The 12,091-nt window shown below is 57.5% G+C and overlaps 1 protein-coding gene across 1 annotated transcript in view; it reads right to left on the reverse strand.

Annotated features, from left to right (window-relative positions):
• The window catches only part of LOC107078894 (meiosis inhibitor protein 1), a 22,185-nt gene extending 12,843 nt beyond the window's left edge, over positions 1–9,342 (reverse strand). The window contains exons 1-11 of the mRNA XM_069196284.1: positions 8,225–9,342; positions 6,652–6,775; positions 6,191–6,241; positions 5,857–5,930; positions 5,426–5,531; positions 2,558–2,761; positions 2,218–2,351; positions 1,879–1,993; positions 1,160–1,276; positions 574–673; positions 197–331 (exon numbers count right to left, since the gene is read on the reverse strand). Of these exons, the coding sequence (XP_069052385.1) occupies positions 197–331; positions 574–673; positions 1,160–1,276; positions 1,879–1,993; positions 2,218–2,351; positions 2,558–2,761; positions 5,426–5,531; positions 5,857–5,930; positions 6,191–6,241; positions 6,652–6,775; positions 8,225–8,365 (1,301 nt within the window). The 5' untranslated portion in view covers positions 8,366–9,342. The remainder of the gene's footprint in view (positions 1–196; positions 332–573; positions 674–1,159; positions 1,277–1,878; positions 1,994–2,217; positions 2,352–2,557; positions 2,762–5,425; positions 5,532–5,856; positions 5,931–6,190; positions 6,242–6,651; positions 6,776–8,224) is intronic.
• Positions 9,343–12,091: the final 2,749 nt, after the last annotated feature.

Consider the following 12,091-nt stretch of genomic DNA (forward strand, 5'->3'; position numbering starts at 1 on the left):
GTCAGCAGAAACACCGCTATCATAGACAGGCCTTCACAGCATTATTTACATCGTTTTAAATGACGTACAAAACTTTGTCTGGAGGCCTAGCCTCAAAACCCTCCATTTAAGTGCAAAGGATTTATGTTTTGACAGAAGGGGCGGGGCCGTGACATGAGCAGTGCCGCAGGATCATGAGACCTTCGGCCCCTCGAACCTGAGCAGGACAGCCGCAGCGCAGGCGGCCTGCGTGGCCACCTCCAGGCTGGACACGGAGACGCCCATCCGCACGGCCTCCGCCGCCTCTCTGAATGCACTGCAGCTGGAGAACAGCTGGATGCTCGCCGGCTGCCTGGTAGGACGCAGGGGACAGACACAGTGTGAGGCAGACGGGTATTCCACAGGCACAGCGACAGAGAAACAATTCATCCGGCACATCTGTGAAGTACAGCAGTAGAATCTGCTCAACTAACAAGGCACGTCTGGGAGATAAACTGCCTTGCAGTCCGACAGAGACACAGGCCGGTCTCTGGGTCCAGCCCCCATGCAGAGCGCGAGACAGGATGGTCAGAGGGTCAGGCCCCCCTCCCTCACCTGTCCAGGATCTCCGTCAGCAAGACCAGCCCCTCTCTCTGTATCTCCTGGTTGTTCAGCTGCAGCGCCTCCTTCAGGCTGCGGATCAGAGGCTCGATACCTGCGACACAGCGCGGGGGGGCCGTCAGACGTACAGACTCCGAGCCGCATCGCGCCGCTCGTTCAGAAATAGACAGGAAGACGGACACCTGGGTGGGTCGCACCCTTGCGCACTGCCCCGACGGCGGCACTGCTTTCTGACCAGCACTCTGCCGTGAGGAGAGACTCCTCCCAAAGCAGTGGAAGACAGTTCTGAAAATATCTGCCAGCTTCTCAGAGGATCTGCAGCCCTTTCACACCCAGCTGGGAGCACACTTCGAGCAGCGGCCACGGGCAAGACGGTGCTTCACACCACGCAGCGAGCTGCCCCAGGGGCCTGCCAGCCCTGTGGTGTTCAGTGACTCAGTCGCGCCCGTGTTCATCTGCGATGAGCTGCCGCGCCGTGCGAAGAGCCGAGCTGTCTGACTCGAGACAGCTCACCGAGAGAGCGTCACCGGGGAACGCGTTGCGAAATCGATCCCCGGCGCCGTCCAGCGGGTTTCCTTACCGTAGACCGCGTGGCACTTGGAGAAGAACAGCGCGTCCTCGGTCAGCAGCCGCAGGCAGCGGTACACCGACCACAGCAGGAGCTCGCTGGTGCAGGAGAGGCGCTCGAACAGGAACTCTGTCGCGAAGACACACCGCGCTCAGCCGCGCGTCACCCGCCGGGCATCGCCCTGCTCCACCTGTAGTCGCACCTGTGCTTGCGTGTGCCTGAGCGAACGCGCTTCGCCTGCCCGCGAGAGCTGTAAGTGCAAGACTGTGGACGGCCGCGAGCCCCGGTCCGTATGAGCGCAGACACAGATTCGCCGGGTAGACCAGCAGTGGAAGAGATCAGCCGATCATTTTCAAAAAGAATATGAGTTCTGCAAAAGAGCCCAACAGTGTGCACTAATCCCAGCACTGCGTGTCAGGACTCCTCCCAGTGAAAACCCACTATCGGACCCGTGACTCCAGCTCGAAGATGGGCTGAACTTAGCCAGTGAGCCAGTGTCTTTAAACAGGGGTCATGCACCTCTCTGTCCAGTAGAGGTCACCCTTTACACACTGCGCACTGTACAGTATCGATGTGTGTGTGGTCTGGCAGGCTGAGCCGGACTGGGCTTCCTTACAAATCCTCCGCTGTGTACCACAGTGAAAACACAGTACAGTGCCCATGGTGCACAGACTCACCGGTGTAAGCTAAGGCCCCTCCCTGTGTGCTGTGGTGTCCCAGTGCAGACTCACCGGGGATGTCCGCCTGTATGAGCTGGGGTGCGTACTGGCAGGGGGCGTGGACCAGGACAGCCGCCATGCACTGGGAGCTGGCGACCTGCAGGGTCTCGTCCCCACTGAGCAGCAGCTGCGGGAGAGAACAGGCAGACAGCAGGCCTTCAGCAGCTCACGTACAGTACCCACCTCACATTTTCAGAGGAGATCTTCCCAAATCGTTCAGTGCATAGCGACAGCATAAAACTAACACGTGCAGGACTGACGTCAGGTTTTGGGTATTTATGATGTGCTGCACATTGCTATGGACGTGATTGCGAATTGCCTTGTGGGAAAAGTCACTGAGCAGTTCGTCACCTTCTTGAATATGAGGGGCAGGGAGCTATCCCGCTTGTTGAGCCCAGCGCTGCTGTCTGCGGTGTGCTCCGGGCTGGGCCAGCTCATCAGCACCGACACGGCATCGCTGAACCTCAGGAGCTGCTTCAGGAGACCTGCCTCATCACAGGGGCCACACGCATCACAGAAACGCATCAGATCACAATGACAGGAGCTCAGCAGAGCGGAGAGCAGCAGGGCAGCGTCTGAGAGAGCCTTCTGCTGCCACCTGCCCTGCAATCACTGACATCGCTGTGAAGGATACCGCTCGAGTTCGCTCTGAGTGGTAGGTGGGGGGCGCACGAGGGCCACCTGCTCTCACCCAGGCAGTTGATGTGCAGCTCTCTGCTCTGAGCGTGCGAGAGGGCGGAGAGCAGCAGGCGGCACAGCCTGTCTCTCAGAGCCGCCGGGAGCCTCTCCACCGCAGCGCCGCAGCTCCACAGGCGCCCGTACAGATAGCAGACCGAGGCCTTGACCGCCTCGTCCGGGAAGAGCAGCCCCGCACACAGCTGCTCCAGCAGGGACCCTGCACAGCACAGACACACAATAACACACAGCTGCTCCAGCAGGGACCCTGCACAGCACAGACACACAATAACACACAGCTGCTCCAGCAGGGACCCAGCACAGCACAGACACACACAATAACACACAGCTGCTCCAGCAGGGACCCTGCACAGCACAGACACACACAATAACACACAGCTGCTCCAGCAGGGATCCTGCACAGCACAGACACACAATAACACACAGCTGCTCCAGCAGGGACCCTGCACAGCACAGACACACAATAACACACAGCTGCTCCAGCAGGGACCCAGCACAGCACAGACACACACAATAATACAGCTTATTACTGCAGAGACCATGCACAGCACAGACACACAATTACACACAGCTGCTTCAGCAGGGACCCTGCACAGCACAGACACACAATAACACACAGCTGCTCCAGCAGGGACCCTGCACAGCACAGACATACAATAACACACAGCTGCTCCAGCAGGGACCCTGCACAGCACAGACACACAATAACACACAGCTGCTCCAGCAGGGACCCTGCACAGCACAGACACACACAATAATACAGCTTATTACTGCAGAGACCCTGCACAGCACAGACACACAATAACACACAGCTGCTTCAGCAGGGACCCTGCACAGCACACACAACCCACACTGCTGTTACTCTGAATAAGTAACTATACACGATGAAGGTCTCCCATGCCAGTACTGAGCAGGCCTGGCCCTGCTGAGCTCCCGAGACCTGGCAAAGATCAGGCTATAAGGTGGTTACACTGCTCTCTAAAGCACACAGTTTACTCTGTCACACACACACACCCCTCAGACGGCAGCCTTCAGTCGTACAGGTGACAGCACCCTGGAGCTCAGCCCCGAGCGCTCTCACCCGTGAAGCGTGATGAGCGCTATATTCAGCATCTGTTACGGTCTACCTGCACGGCACTCATCACAGGCGGTGAGCACAGCTCATTGAGCCACTGAGCTGCTTCGCACAGAAAACACACAGAGCTTCACTCTCACCCAGGCTCAAAGCCTTTCAGCCGGCCTCATATAAAACCAGTCTGGAGTTGGAAATGTAGTTTTCACTTGATTCGATCATTCGCCACCAATCGACATTCACAGACAGCACTACTGCAACGCAACAGAGGTACTATTTTGAAAAACAAAAAGTAATTTCTCTTCATAGTGTATTACCAAATATATTACAAGGCCATTAAGCCATGATGCTCAATAAACGTCAAGGTCTGTTTTTACTGAAGAAATCCCAGGAGGATAAGCGTTCAGGCACCGAGCACATTCTAATCACTTGTTTCTTCTACATTTCAGTGTGCTAATTCTTCAAAAGCACAATGTAAAAAAGTACACTAGCTGCACCCTTCTGAGAGGGACGTCTGTGATGAGTCACAGAACACAGCAAACTGCAGAGCATGCAACAGGCAGCCTAAGCGGTTTCTTAAAAGCTCGGATTTTGATCCGCAAATCCTCAGTAATCCCTTCCCCGGTGGCACAGGCATGTGCTGCAGAATCAATGGAGCCAGTCTCCCTCGGCCGGTGGCACAGATTATCCGGAATCCGGACGGCTCAACGGGATCAGCGGTTCGCCTCGCACACACACAGCACTGCCTCCCCCACTGGGATAGACACACACACATTCTCACACTCTCTCACACACACACTCTGCCACGTGGGGCCGGAGAGCCTTCAATCCCGTGGGAAAGAGCTGGCCTGGAGCGTGCCAGGGTGTTCTTTCAGACTGCCTGTGTGGGCTTCTCGGTAATCTTCTCCATCAGAGCCAATGATGCAGTCGCTGGTTATTACAGCGCTGCTGGGAGACTGTGCTCAACTCGTGCCTGAACCCCATCAGCGCACTGCTGCTGTCGGGGCTTAAGATCGTACCACGCTCTGGGCAACAGGCCGGTTATTATTGGCGTTTCCTGACATGCAAACAGTGCTCTTAAATCAGACTGCAAACAGTCTCCAGTCACGCTTGTATTTTTATGTTATCAATGATAAAATATAAAATAAATAAGAAATGTTCTCATTGTTTTTCCCTTTTTTAAACTGATGCTTTAAAAGCACAAAGTTCACAAGATAAAGCATTTTTTGAGGACGTTCAGAAAACCGTGTGTCTTTTTCGCTTAGTTACTTTGTCTGCATCCCGCTTTGCAGACACCGCCCCAGTCTCTCCTGTGGGGTGACTTCCTGGTGAAACGAAGGACCGATCCCTTTGGAGATCAGAGATAGCCGAAGGAAACCGGCTGGGAGTGGGGGAGGGAGCCTGGCGTCGGCAGACAGGGTCGGCCAAGCCAAGGAACAGGGATGGAGTCAGGGTTAGGGGGCAGCGAGGCCCGTGCGCTCGGAGCTGGGACTCCAGCAGCAGGCGGCTGAGGGGGAGTTCAGTTCAGTTCTGTGGGGGGAGGAATTTACCTGCACCACATGAACCCCAGCACACCTTAGACCTTCTGCGGCCCCCAGAAGGCGAATGAAGTCCATATCTTCAAACCAGATCGCAAAGCTAAGGATCAAAAGCTCCAAACCTGCAGCCATCTCCTGCAGCGCTGCGCCACCAGGCCGCCGCCTGTCGGACGTCTCCTCACCTGGGGGACCCTGCGGAGCGGAGCAGGGCAGGGCGGGGGTGTCACCCGGGGCAGGAGCAAGGCAGACTCACCGTGGTCGGCGGCCAGCGTCTCGGCCAGCGTCGGCACGGCGCCCATCAGCTTCCCCAGGAAGGTGAGCGTGGGTAGGCTGCCCCGCAGGCTGGCTGTGCTGGTCAGCTGCGGACAGGGAGGCCAGACAGTAGGACAGGGGTGCTGGGGTCAGCGGGCGGGCAGCGCTCACCGCCTCCTCTGACTAGCAATCTCCAGCTAGCTCTCTAAAACCGTGCGTTATAGCTCCCCAGAAATAAACACTTCTGCCCAAGACCTGCATGGTGCCTTTCTGGATTTGGATAGTTCACAACTGCTCACAACTGCTTCACGGAAGAGAAGAGGACACCCGAGTAGAAACACTGCGCTGTACATGTTTCACAGACCAGTTTACTCCGCGCACCTCCCCCCACCATGCCGGGTGAGATCCCCTGCCCTGCCCCGCCCCCCTCACCTGCCTGTCGCACCTGTCCAGCACGAAGCCCAGGAACTGCTCGCTCTTCAGCTCTGCCAGCAGCTGCACCAGCACTGCAAGACAGGCAACAGCACCCAGGCCTGTCAGGCCCCTTCACAGGGGCTATACTCCTGCAGGTAAGTGAATAACTGACGCCAGTACCTAATGAAGAGCTCAAGCGGACAGGAAGCCCGGAGACTCTGTGGTCTCCACTTCCACGCAGACTGAAATCACACGCCCGTGCTGGAGTGGGACAGCCCGGAGGGTCCCGGGGGTCTCTGTACCCCACAGTGAGCGGCTCAAGCCCTGCGGGTGCCGGGCACGGACGGCCTACCTTCAATCACCTGCTCCAGAGCGGCCGCGTCCGCCACGGTGTGCAGCATCTCTGGAGGGAGAAGGGCAGGCAGGAGCTTCAACAGCAGCGCAGGGAGACAGGGAGACCGACCCACACCCAGCTCTGATCTTACCACACCCTGGTTCACCTGGGCCCAGCAGAGGAACCACACCCAGCTCTGATCTTACCACACCCGGCCTGCGCTGAGACACGCACCCTGGTTCACCTGGGCCGACCCGGGCTGACCCATGACATGACTGTGACACCCCAGCAGAAGCAGTCTGCCGCCCGGCAGTCAGTGAACTGCAGCTCCACGAGGACCGTGGCCGTGACGCAGCCCAGCGGCAGAGCTCAGCAAAGGAGCAAGGGCGCTGCGCCCCCGGGCATGACTGCCCGACTGGGAAAGCCCAGACGGCGCCGCCGCGGTCCGCACGCCTGGTGCCCGTGCGCGGGCGTCTTACCCAGCAGGGTGCCGGCGACGAGGGTGCAGGCGCCCTCCTCCTGCAGCAGCAGCTGGCACGTGGCCGCGGGGAACCGCGCGACGGCGCGGCGGAGGCAGCAGAGGGCGTGGCTCTTCCGCACCACCTGCGGGGGCCGGGAGAGAGACGGAAGCCGTCACGCGCCCGCCCTGCCCGGGACTACAAGCACCAGCGTGCATCGCTCTGCGTGTTAAGAAAACAGGACACACGGAGCAGGGCAAACGGACTCCGGAACTGAACTGATCCCTAATCAATCACCCGACCCTGGGTGCCTGGACTGACCCCTAGTGGTGGCTCTGTGGCTCAGGGTCTGTCTCTGTGGCTGGAAGGTTGCCGGTTCGTATCCCGCGGCCGGCAGAGGAATCCTACTCTGTTGGGCCCCTGAGCAAGGCCCTTCACCCCAACAGCTCAGGGGCGCCGTACAATGGCTGACCCTGCGCTCTGACCCCAAGCACAAGATCTGAAGGTCCCTGGTGACACGTTGGCGGAGGCCTGGGTGAAACAGGCAAGGGGGGAGTTGCCATGTGAAGCACCTTCGTGTTGTGAAGAATGAGAGTTAGTCAGCACGGCGGCTGTCTGTCTGTCGGGAGCCTTTCGCCGAGCTTGTGATCTCGCAGCTAGAGGGCTGGCCTCCACCCGCCATCTTGGTGAGAACCCAGCACAGCTGCTCCTATTGGCCGATCAGCTGGAGATCCTGCACGGTTTGCGCTGCGATGCAGCGAGTCCACAGGCTGCTGAGCTGACCGAGAGCTTCTCCATCGAGGGCCACAGACACAGCCGCTGCGGTCCGACAGTTCTTATCTACAGTTTGGTGATGAGAGCCTCAGCAGAAAGCCCTCTGTGGTTCACACATCAGATAGCAGACTGTGAGTCTGAAACCTGAAACGCAAACTGTTTTTTTTTTTCATTTTAAATACTTTGCAGGAGGACTACCCCACATCTCAATGCTTGCACTTACTTAACACATGAACTGAACACCAATGTAACTGTACGGAATTAAGATGTAATTGTACTTAATCGCGCTACTGTGTAAAATACAATATGTAGTACTTAAAGCCCCCCACAAGCACACGCACGCCTTAAACCAAAACAGAAGCCCTTTCGCTCAGCTAAATTAAGGCAAACATTTTCTAAGCAGGAAACAAAACGTCATCGTGCACATTTACTTGACCTGTCGGAACGGGAGCACTCGTGCGAGACAGGCTATATGAGAAGACACCACAGAGCTGCACAGTAATAAAGAGTTTTCTGCAGGCGCAGGGCCATCCACTCGCCCTCAGCCAGCTGTACCCTCAGCCTGCGGCTCCCTAACCGCATACATGTCAGATCTGCACCCCCGCGTTTATTCCGCTGCGTGCACACGCCTGATCAGCTAGGCGCCGGGGTTGCACTTTCGAGCCAAGGCTGCAGAGATCCGTGCTCTTTGGAAAGGCCGAGTTGCACTAATTAATCTGGAGATGAAGCAGGGTTTTATTCCAGCCCTGATACGCGTCCCCGGTGATTTCAGCGCGTTATCCCTCGACCTGAGGGACTGTATGTGCGCGCCCCCGCTCACCGACACGTCCGCGTCCCCCAGCAGCTCCACCACGCACGCCACGCACAGCGCCACGCCGCCGTCCGCCGGGCCCACCCGCGCCGCCCACCGGGGATCGTGCCGGTGGTGGGTCTTCTCGTACACGACGTCCACCTCCGCCATCGCCTGAAGTCGGGCCCTCAGGCCTCCTGGCGGCGTTGGGAAGTCTCCAGATGGCGGCAGTTATTCTGCAGTTGAAAAACCGACAATTCAGCACAATGCGGCCCGGCCGCCCCTCTGGCCCCGCTAGAGCTGTGTTTAAACCCCCTCAGATACTGAAACGTCCGCTGAACGGTGGCTGCCGACACCCGACTCGGAGCGTCTCTGTCCGTTAGACCCGAGCCCGCGTCAGCACGCCTCTTACTTTTATTCTTATTCGACGGTGTGGTGACCGAAATGAGAGTCGTGGTCAATAACACCCCTCGCAAACTAACGGCTATCCCAGGGTCTGGACACAGATACCAACAGATCCCTCGGGGATCTACAGTCGGCCCCCGGGCCGGACTCGCACCAGTCCTCCGGCTCAACGGTTCACCGTCAGAATAAAAACCCCATTCTGCGTCTTCAGGTGTCATTTAGGCAAAGCAGGTCCCTCACGAAATAACCTGGACGACTCTCCGGTTTGCTGGGTGTGGGTCACGTATTGAACGGAATCGCTTCAATATTCGACAAATAACGACAAGATAGTCGGGAATTAACGGTTGGCGCGAACCGGCCGGAAGGAACCGCTCTCGCGCGCCCCGCCGGGAAGAGGGATCTGGCGTCAAATCCCGTTCGGCCAATCAGAGGGGGGCGACCCGAGCGCGAAGGCGGGGATAAGCCTGATTGACGTCTCCTCGGCCCAATGAGGACGCCGGGTGTCTGCGTGCGTTAGGCGCAAGAGCTCCTGTTGTTTGGGGTTTTTGCTTCCTGTTTATTTGCATCTTGTTTTGGACACCCTTTCATCCCGTGTCAGTGCTGTGTGTGTCGTTCAACAGAAATGTAAAAAAAGAGCCAAAGATTTGCGTTTTACGCCTCCAGGGTGTTGATCTCTGCGCTACGCGACTGTTTGCTGGCCGTGAGCGTATCTATTTGTGCGCTTATTTACTTTGTCTCTGCGGATTGATTTCATGTTTAAGGTCACAATTTGCTTATTACCATGACGACGCACACCACTGCTGGGGGGGGTAATTACAAGAAAAACCACAGCAGCTCAGCGCGCACTTCGGGATCTGCAGATAACGGGGTGCACACGCACTTCAGTCTGGGGTGATACTAGGCTCAGTCCACTGTGGGGGGACACGGAGAAAGACGCTTCAGTACGTTTAAAGAAGTAGTGGCCATCCTGGGGCTCTCGCTCGCGGGCGTGTGGGACTCCAGCGTGGTCGTAGACGAGGTCTCGTGTGATTTCCTTTCCGATGTCCGCAGACTGCAGACACGACTGACCTCCTGCTTCATGTGCAAAACCCCTCAGTGATGTTCTTCAGCTCCCCGAACCCGTGTGCATTGTTTGTTTTTCATCGTTAAGGTGAAACGATTGGCCTTGTTCTGTTCGGAGGACGACAGTGGTCAAACTGGAGTGCTTGGCGTTGCAGCGCGGGGCAGTGTGATTGAACAGCAGTTGGCAGGTGTGAGGCTGGACAAGCACAGAACCTGCGAGTTGGTTTTGAGCAGATCCGTCTGCACAGAGCACAGATGGACACAGGCAGGATGCAAAGCGCGCTGATACACAGGCGCAGGCTGCCCAGAGCCCTGATCTACAGGCGCAGGCTGCCCAGAGCCCTGATCTACAGGCCCAGACTGCCCAGAGCCCTGATCTACAGGCCCAGACTGCCCAGAGCCCTGATCTACAGGGGCAGACTGCCCAGAGGACTGATATACAGGCCCAGACTGCCCAGAGCCCTGATCTACAGGGACAGACTGCCCAGAGCCCTGATCTACAGGGGCAGACTGCCCAGAGCACTGATATACAGGCCCAGACTGCCCAGAGCCCTGATCTACAGGGACAGACTGCCCAGAGCCCTGATCTACAGGGGCAGACTGTCCAGAGCCCTGATCTACAGGCCCAGACTGCCCAGAGCCCTGATCTACAGGGGCAGAAAACACAGACGGTTCAATTACAGGACTCCTCCTGCGAAGGTTCAGAAGGTTCACCCCGAGGTGCAGGCAGCTGCAGACAGCCGTCTCCCTGCTCCAGTCCCTCTCCCGGGCAGGCATGAGCACACTGACATCGCCGTCATCCTGGGACCCTGGGCCACGGCACGTGTCTTCCCACAGGAGCCCCACCGAAAGGTCCCGAACGCCTGATGTCCTTTCCCTCCTTCGACAAAGTGAAATGTCACCCCTTTCTTTCAAAGCAGGTTCTGCGTTTATGCTTTTTTTCGCTTAGCAATAGAAACCACATCCTGAATGGCGTCAGAGGCCGAGTTCTGCAGAAGCCGTGCCTGTTCTTGTATGTGTGGCGGGGAGTTTTCTATAAATACAGTCTGGCCGGGCCCACACACACACACGCAGGACAGATAGACCGACGTCACAGGCACGCTCGCGACCCGACCCCTGCAAGCGGAGCCGCCGCGTTCTGGCACGCGGGGCGGCCGGTTCGGGTGGGTTCCGACCCGCGCCTCGCGCCCGCAGACAGCCCTCACACCGACCGGAAACCGGGAGGCGGGGGCCGGAGGGGGGGGAGGAGAGGCAGACAGGTGAATCCCCGAGCTTGCAGAACATTTCCAATACTTAGAAACGCGTTTCTATTCATAGACGCATCGAAAATAAACATCACCCCCCGCACGCACGCAGCGCACGGTCTGATCGTCTCCGGCGCTCCCAGCAGGGCCGGCCTGCGTCTGAGTCAGGCCCTGCAGAAGGATGCTTGAGTGTTCACACCAAACACCGCTGTGTGTTTATAAACAATACTGCACATCACCGCGCCCCGCCTGGACAACAGAGACGGTGTTACGGTGTGCTGTTAGAAGTATCTCATCATCAGGACGGGTCAGGTTGGAGTGTTTTCTTACTCAGCTCCGTGTTTCATCCAGCGTGGTCGTGTCATTCGACCCTTTGATGCAGAGTTTCAGTGCACTGCGTACTGTAGGCTTTCTTGGTGTTAGGATCGAATTGTTCGGCTTGTTCGCTTATTCCAGGGGTCTAGGAAGGAGTAAATGAACAAATTAAATGAAATATCAATATTAAAATAACGTATTAATAAATAAACATCGATAAAACCACAGGGCCTGGCAAATGGGATTTCAGAACCGGATGTCTGTCTTGCAGTAATTATTAAAGGTACGTACTGTGTAAGACAGTGTAGCTGAGTGCCTGTCTTGTAGCCACAGTGGCTGTATTTTGTGCCTGTGTTACTGGTTGTCTAACTGGGTTGGGATCAAAACACTGTTATTCTGCACAGAATGTGACCCGAAATGTCGCAGGATGTCACAGGTCTTGTGCAAGTGATCACATCACTCCTGTCCTGGAGCCCCTGCACTGGCTGCCTATCGGGTTTCAAAATCCCCCTGCTCACCCACACGGCTCTGCATGGCACCTGAGCACCGGTCTGAGCTGCTATGGCCCTGCTCCCCACCTCACAGCCCTCGCTCTGCTAACTCTCCTGTCTGTCCCCCAAGCCCGTCCACCCTCTAGGGGTGACAGGGCTCCTCCTGCTGCGCCCCGGCGCTCTGGAACTCTGTCCCCAAGGGTACCAGAGAGGGGCGTGCAGGGCGGAATGTCGGACTTCACAGGTGTCATTGCTGCCTTTATTACAGCTCCGGCACGGCCGACTCCTGACGGGTCTCGCAATCCGCCCACGACCCTCCGAGCGCACGGACCGGGGGCGGGGACGGACGAGGGCAGGTGGGGTTGCGGCGCCCGGAGCTC

The sequence above is a fragment of the Lepisosteus oculatus genome, chromosome 12 (genome assembly GCF_040954835.1).
Source record: "Lepisosteus oculatus isolate fLepOcu1 chromosome 12, fLepOcu1.hap2, whole genome shotgun sequence".
Lineage (NCBI taxonomy): Eukaryota > Metazoa > Chordata > Actinopteri > Semionotiformes > Lepisosteidae > Lepisosteus > Lepisosteus oculatus.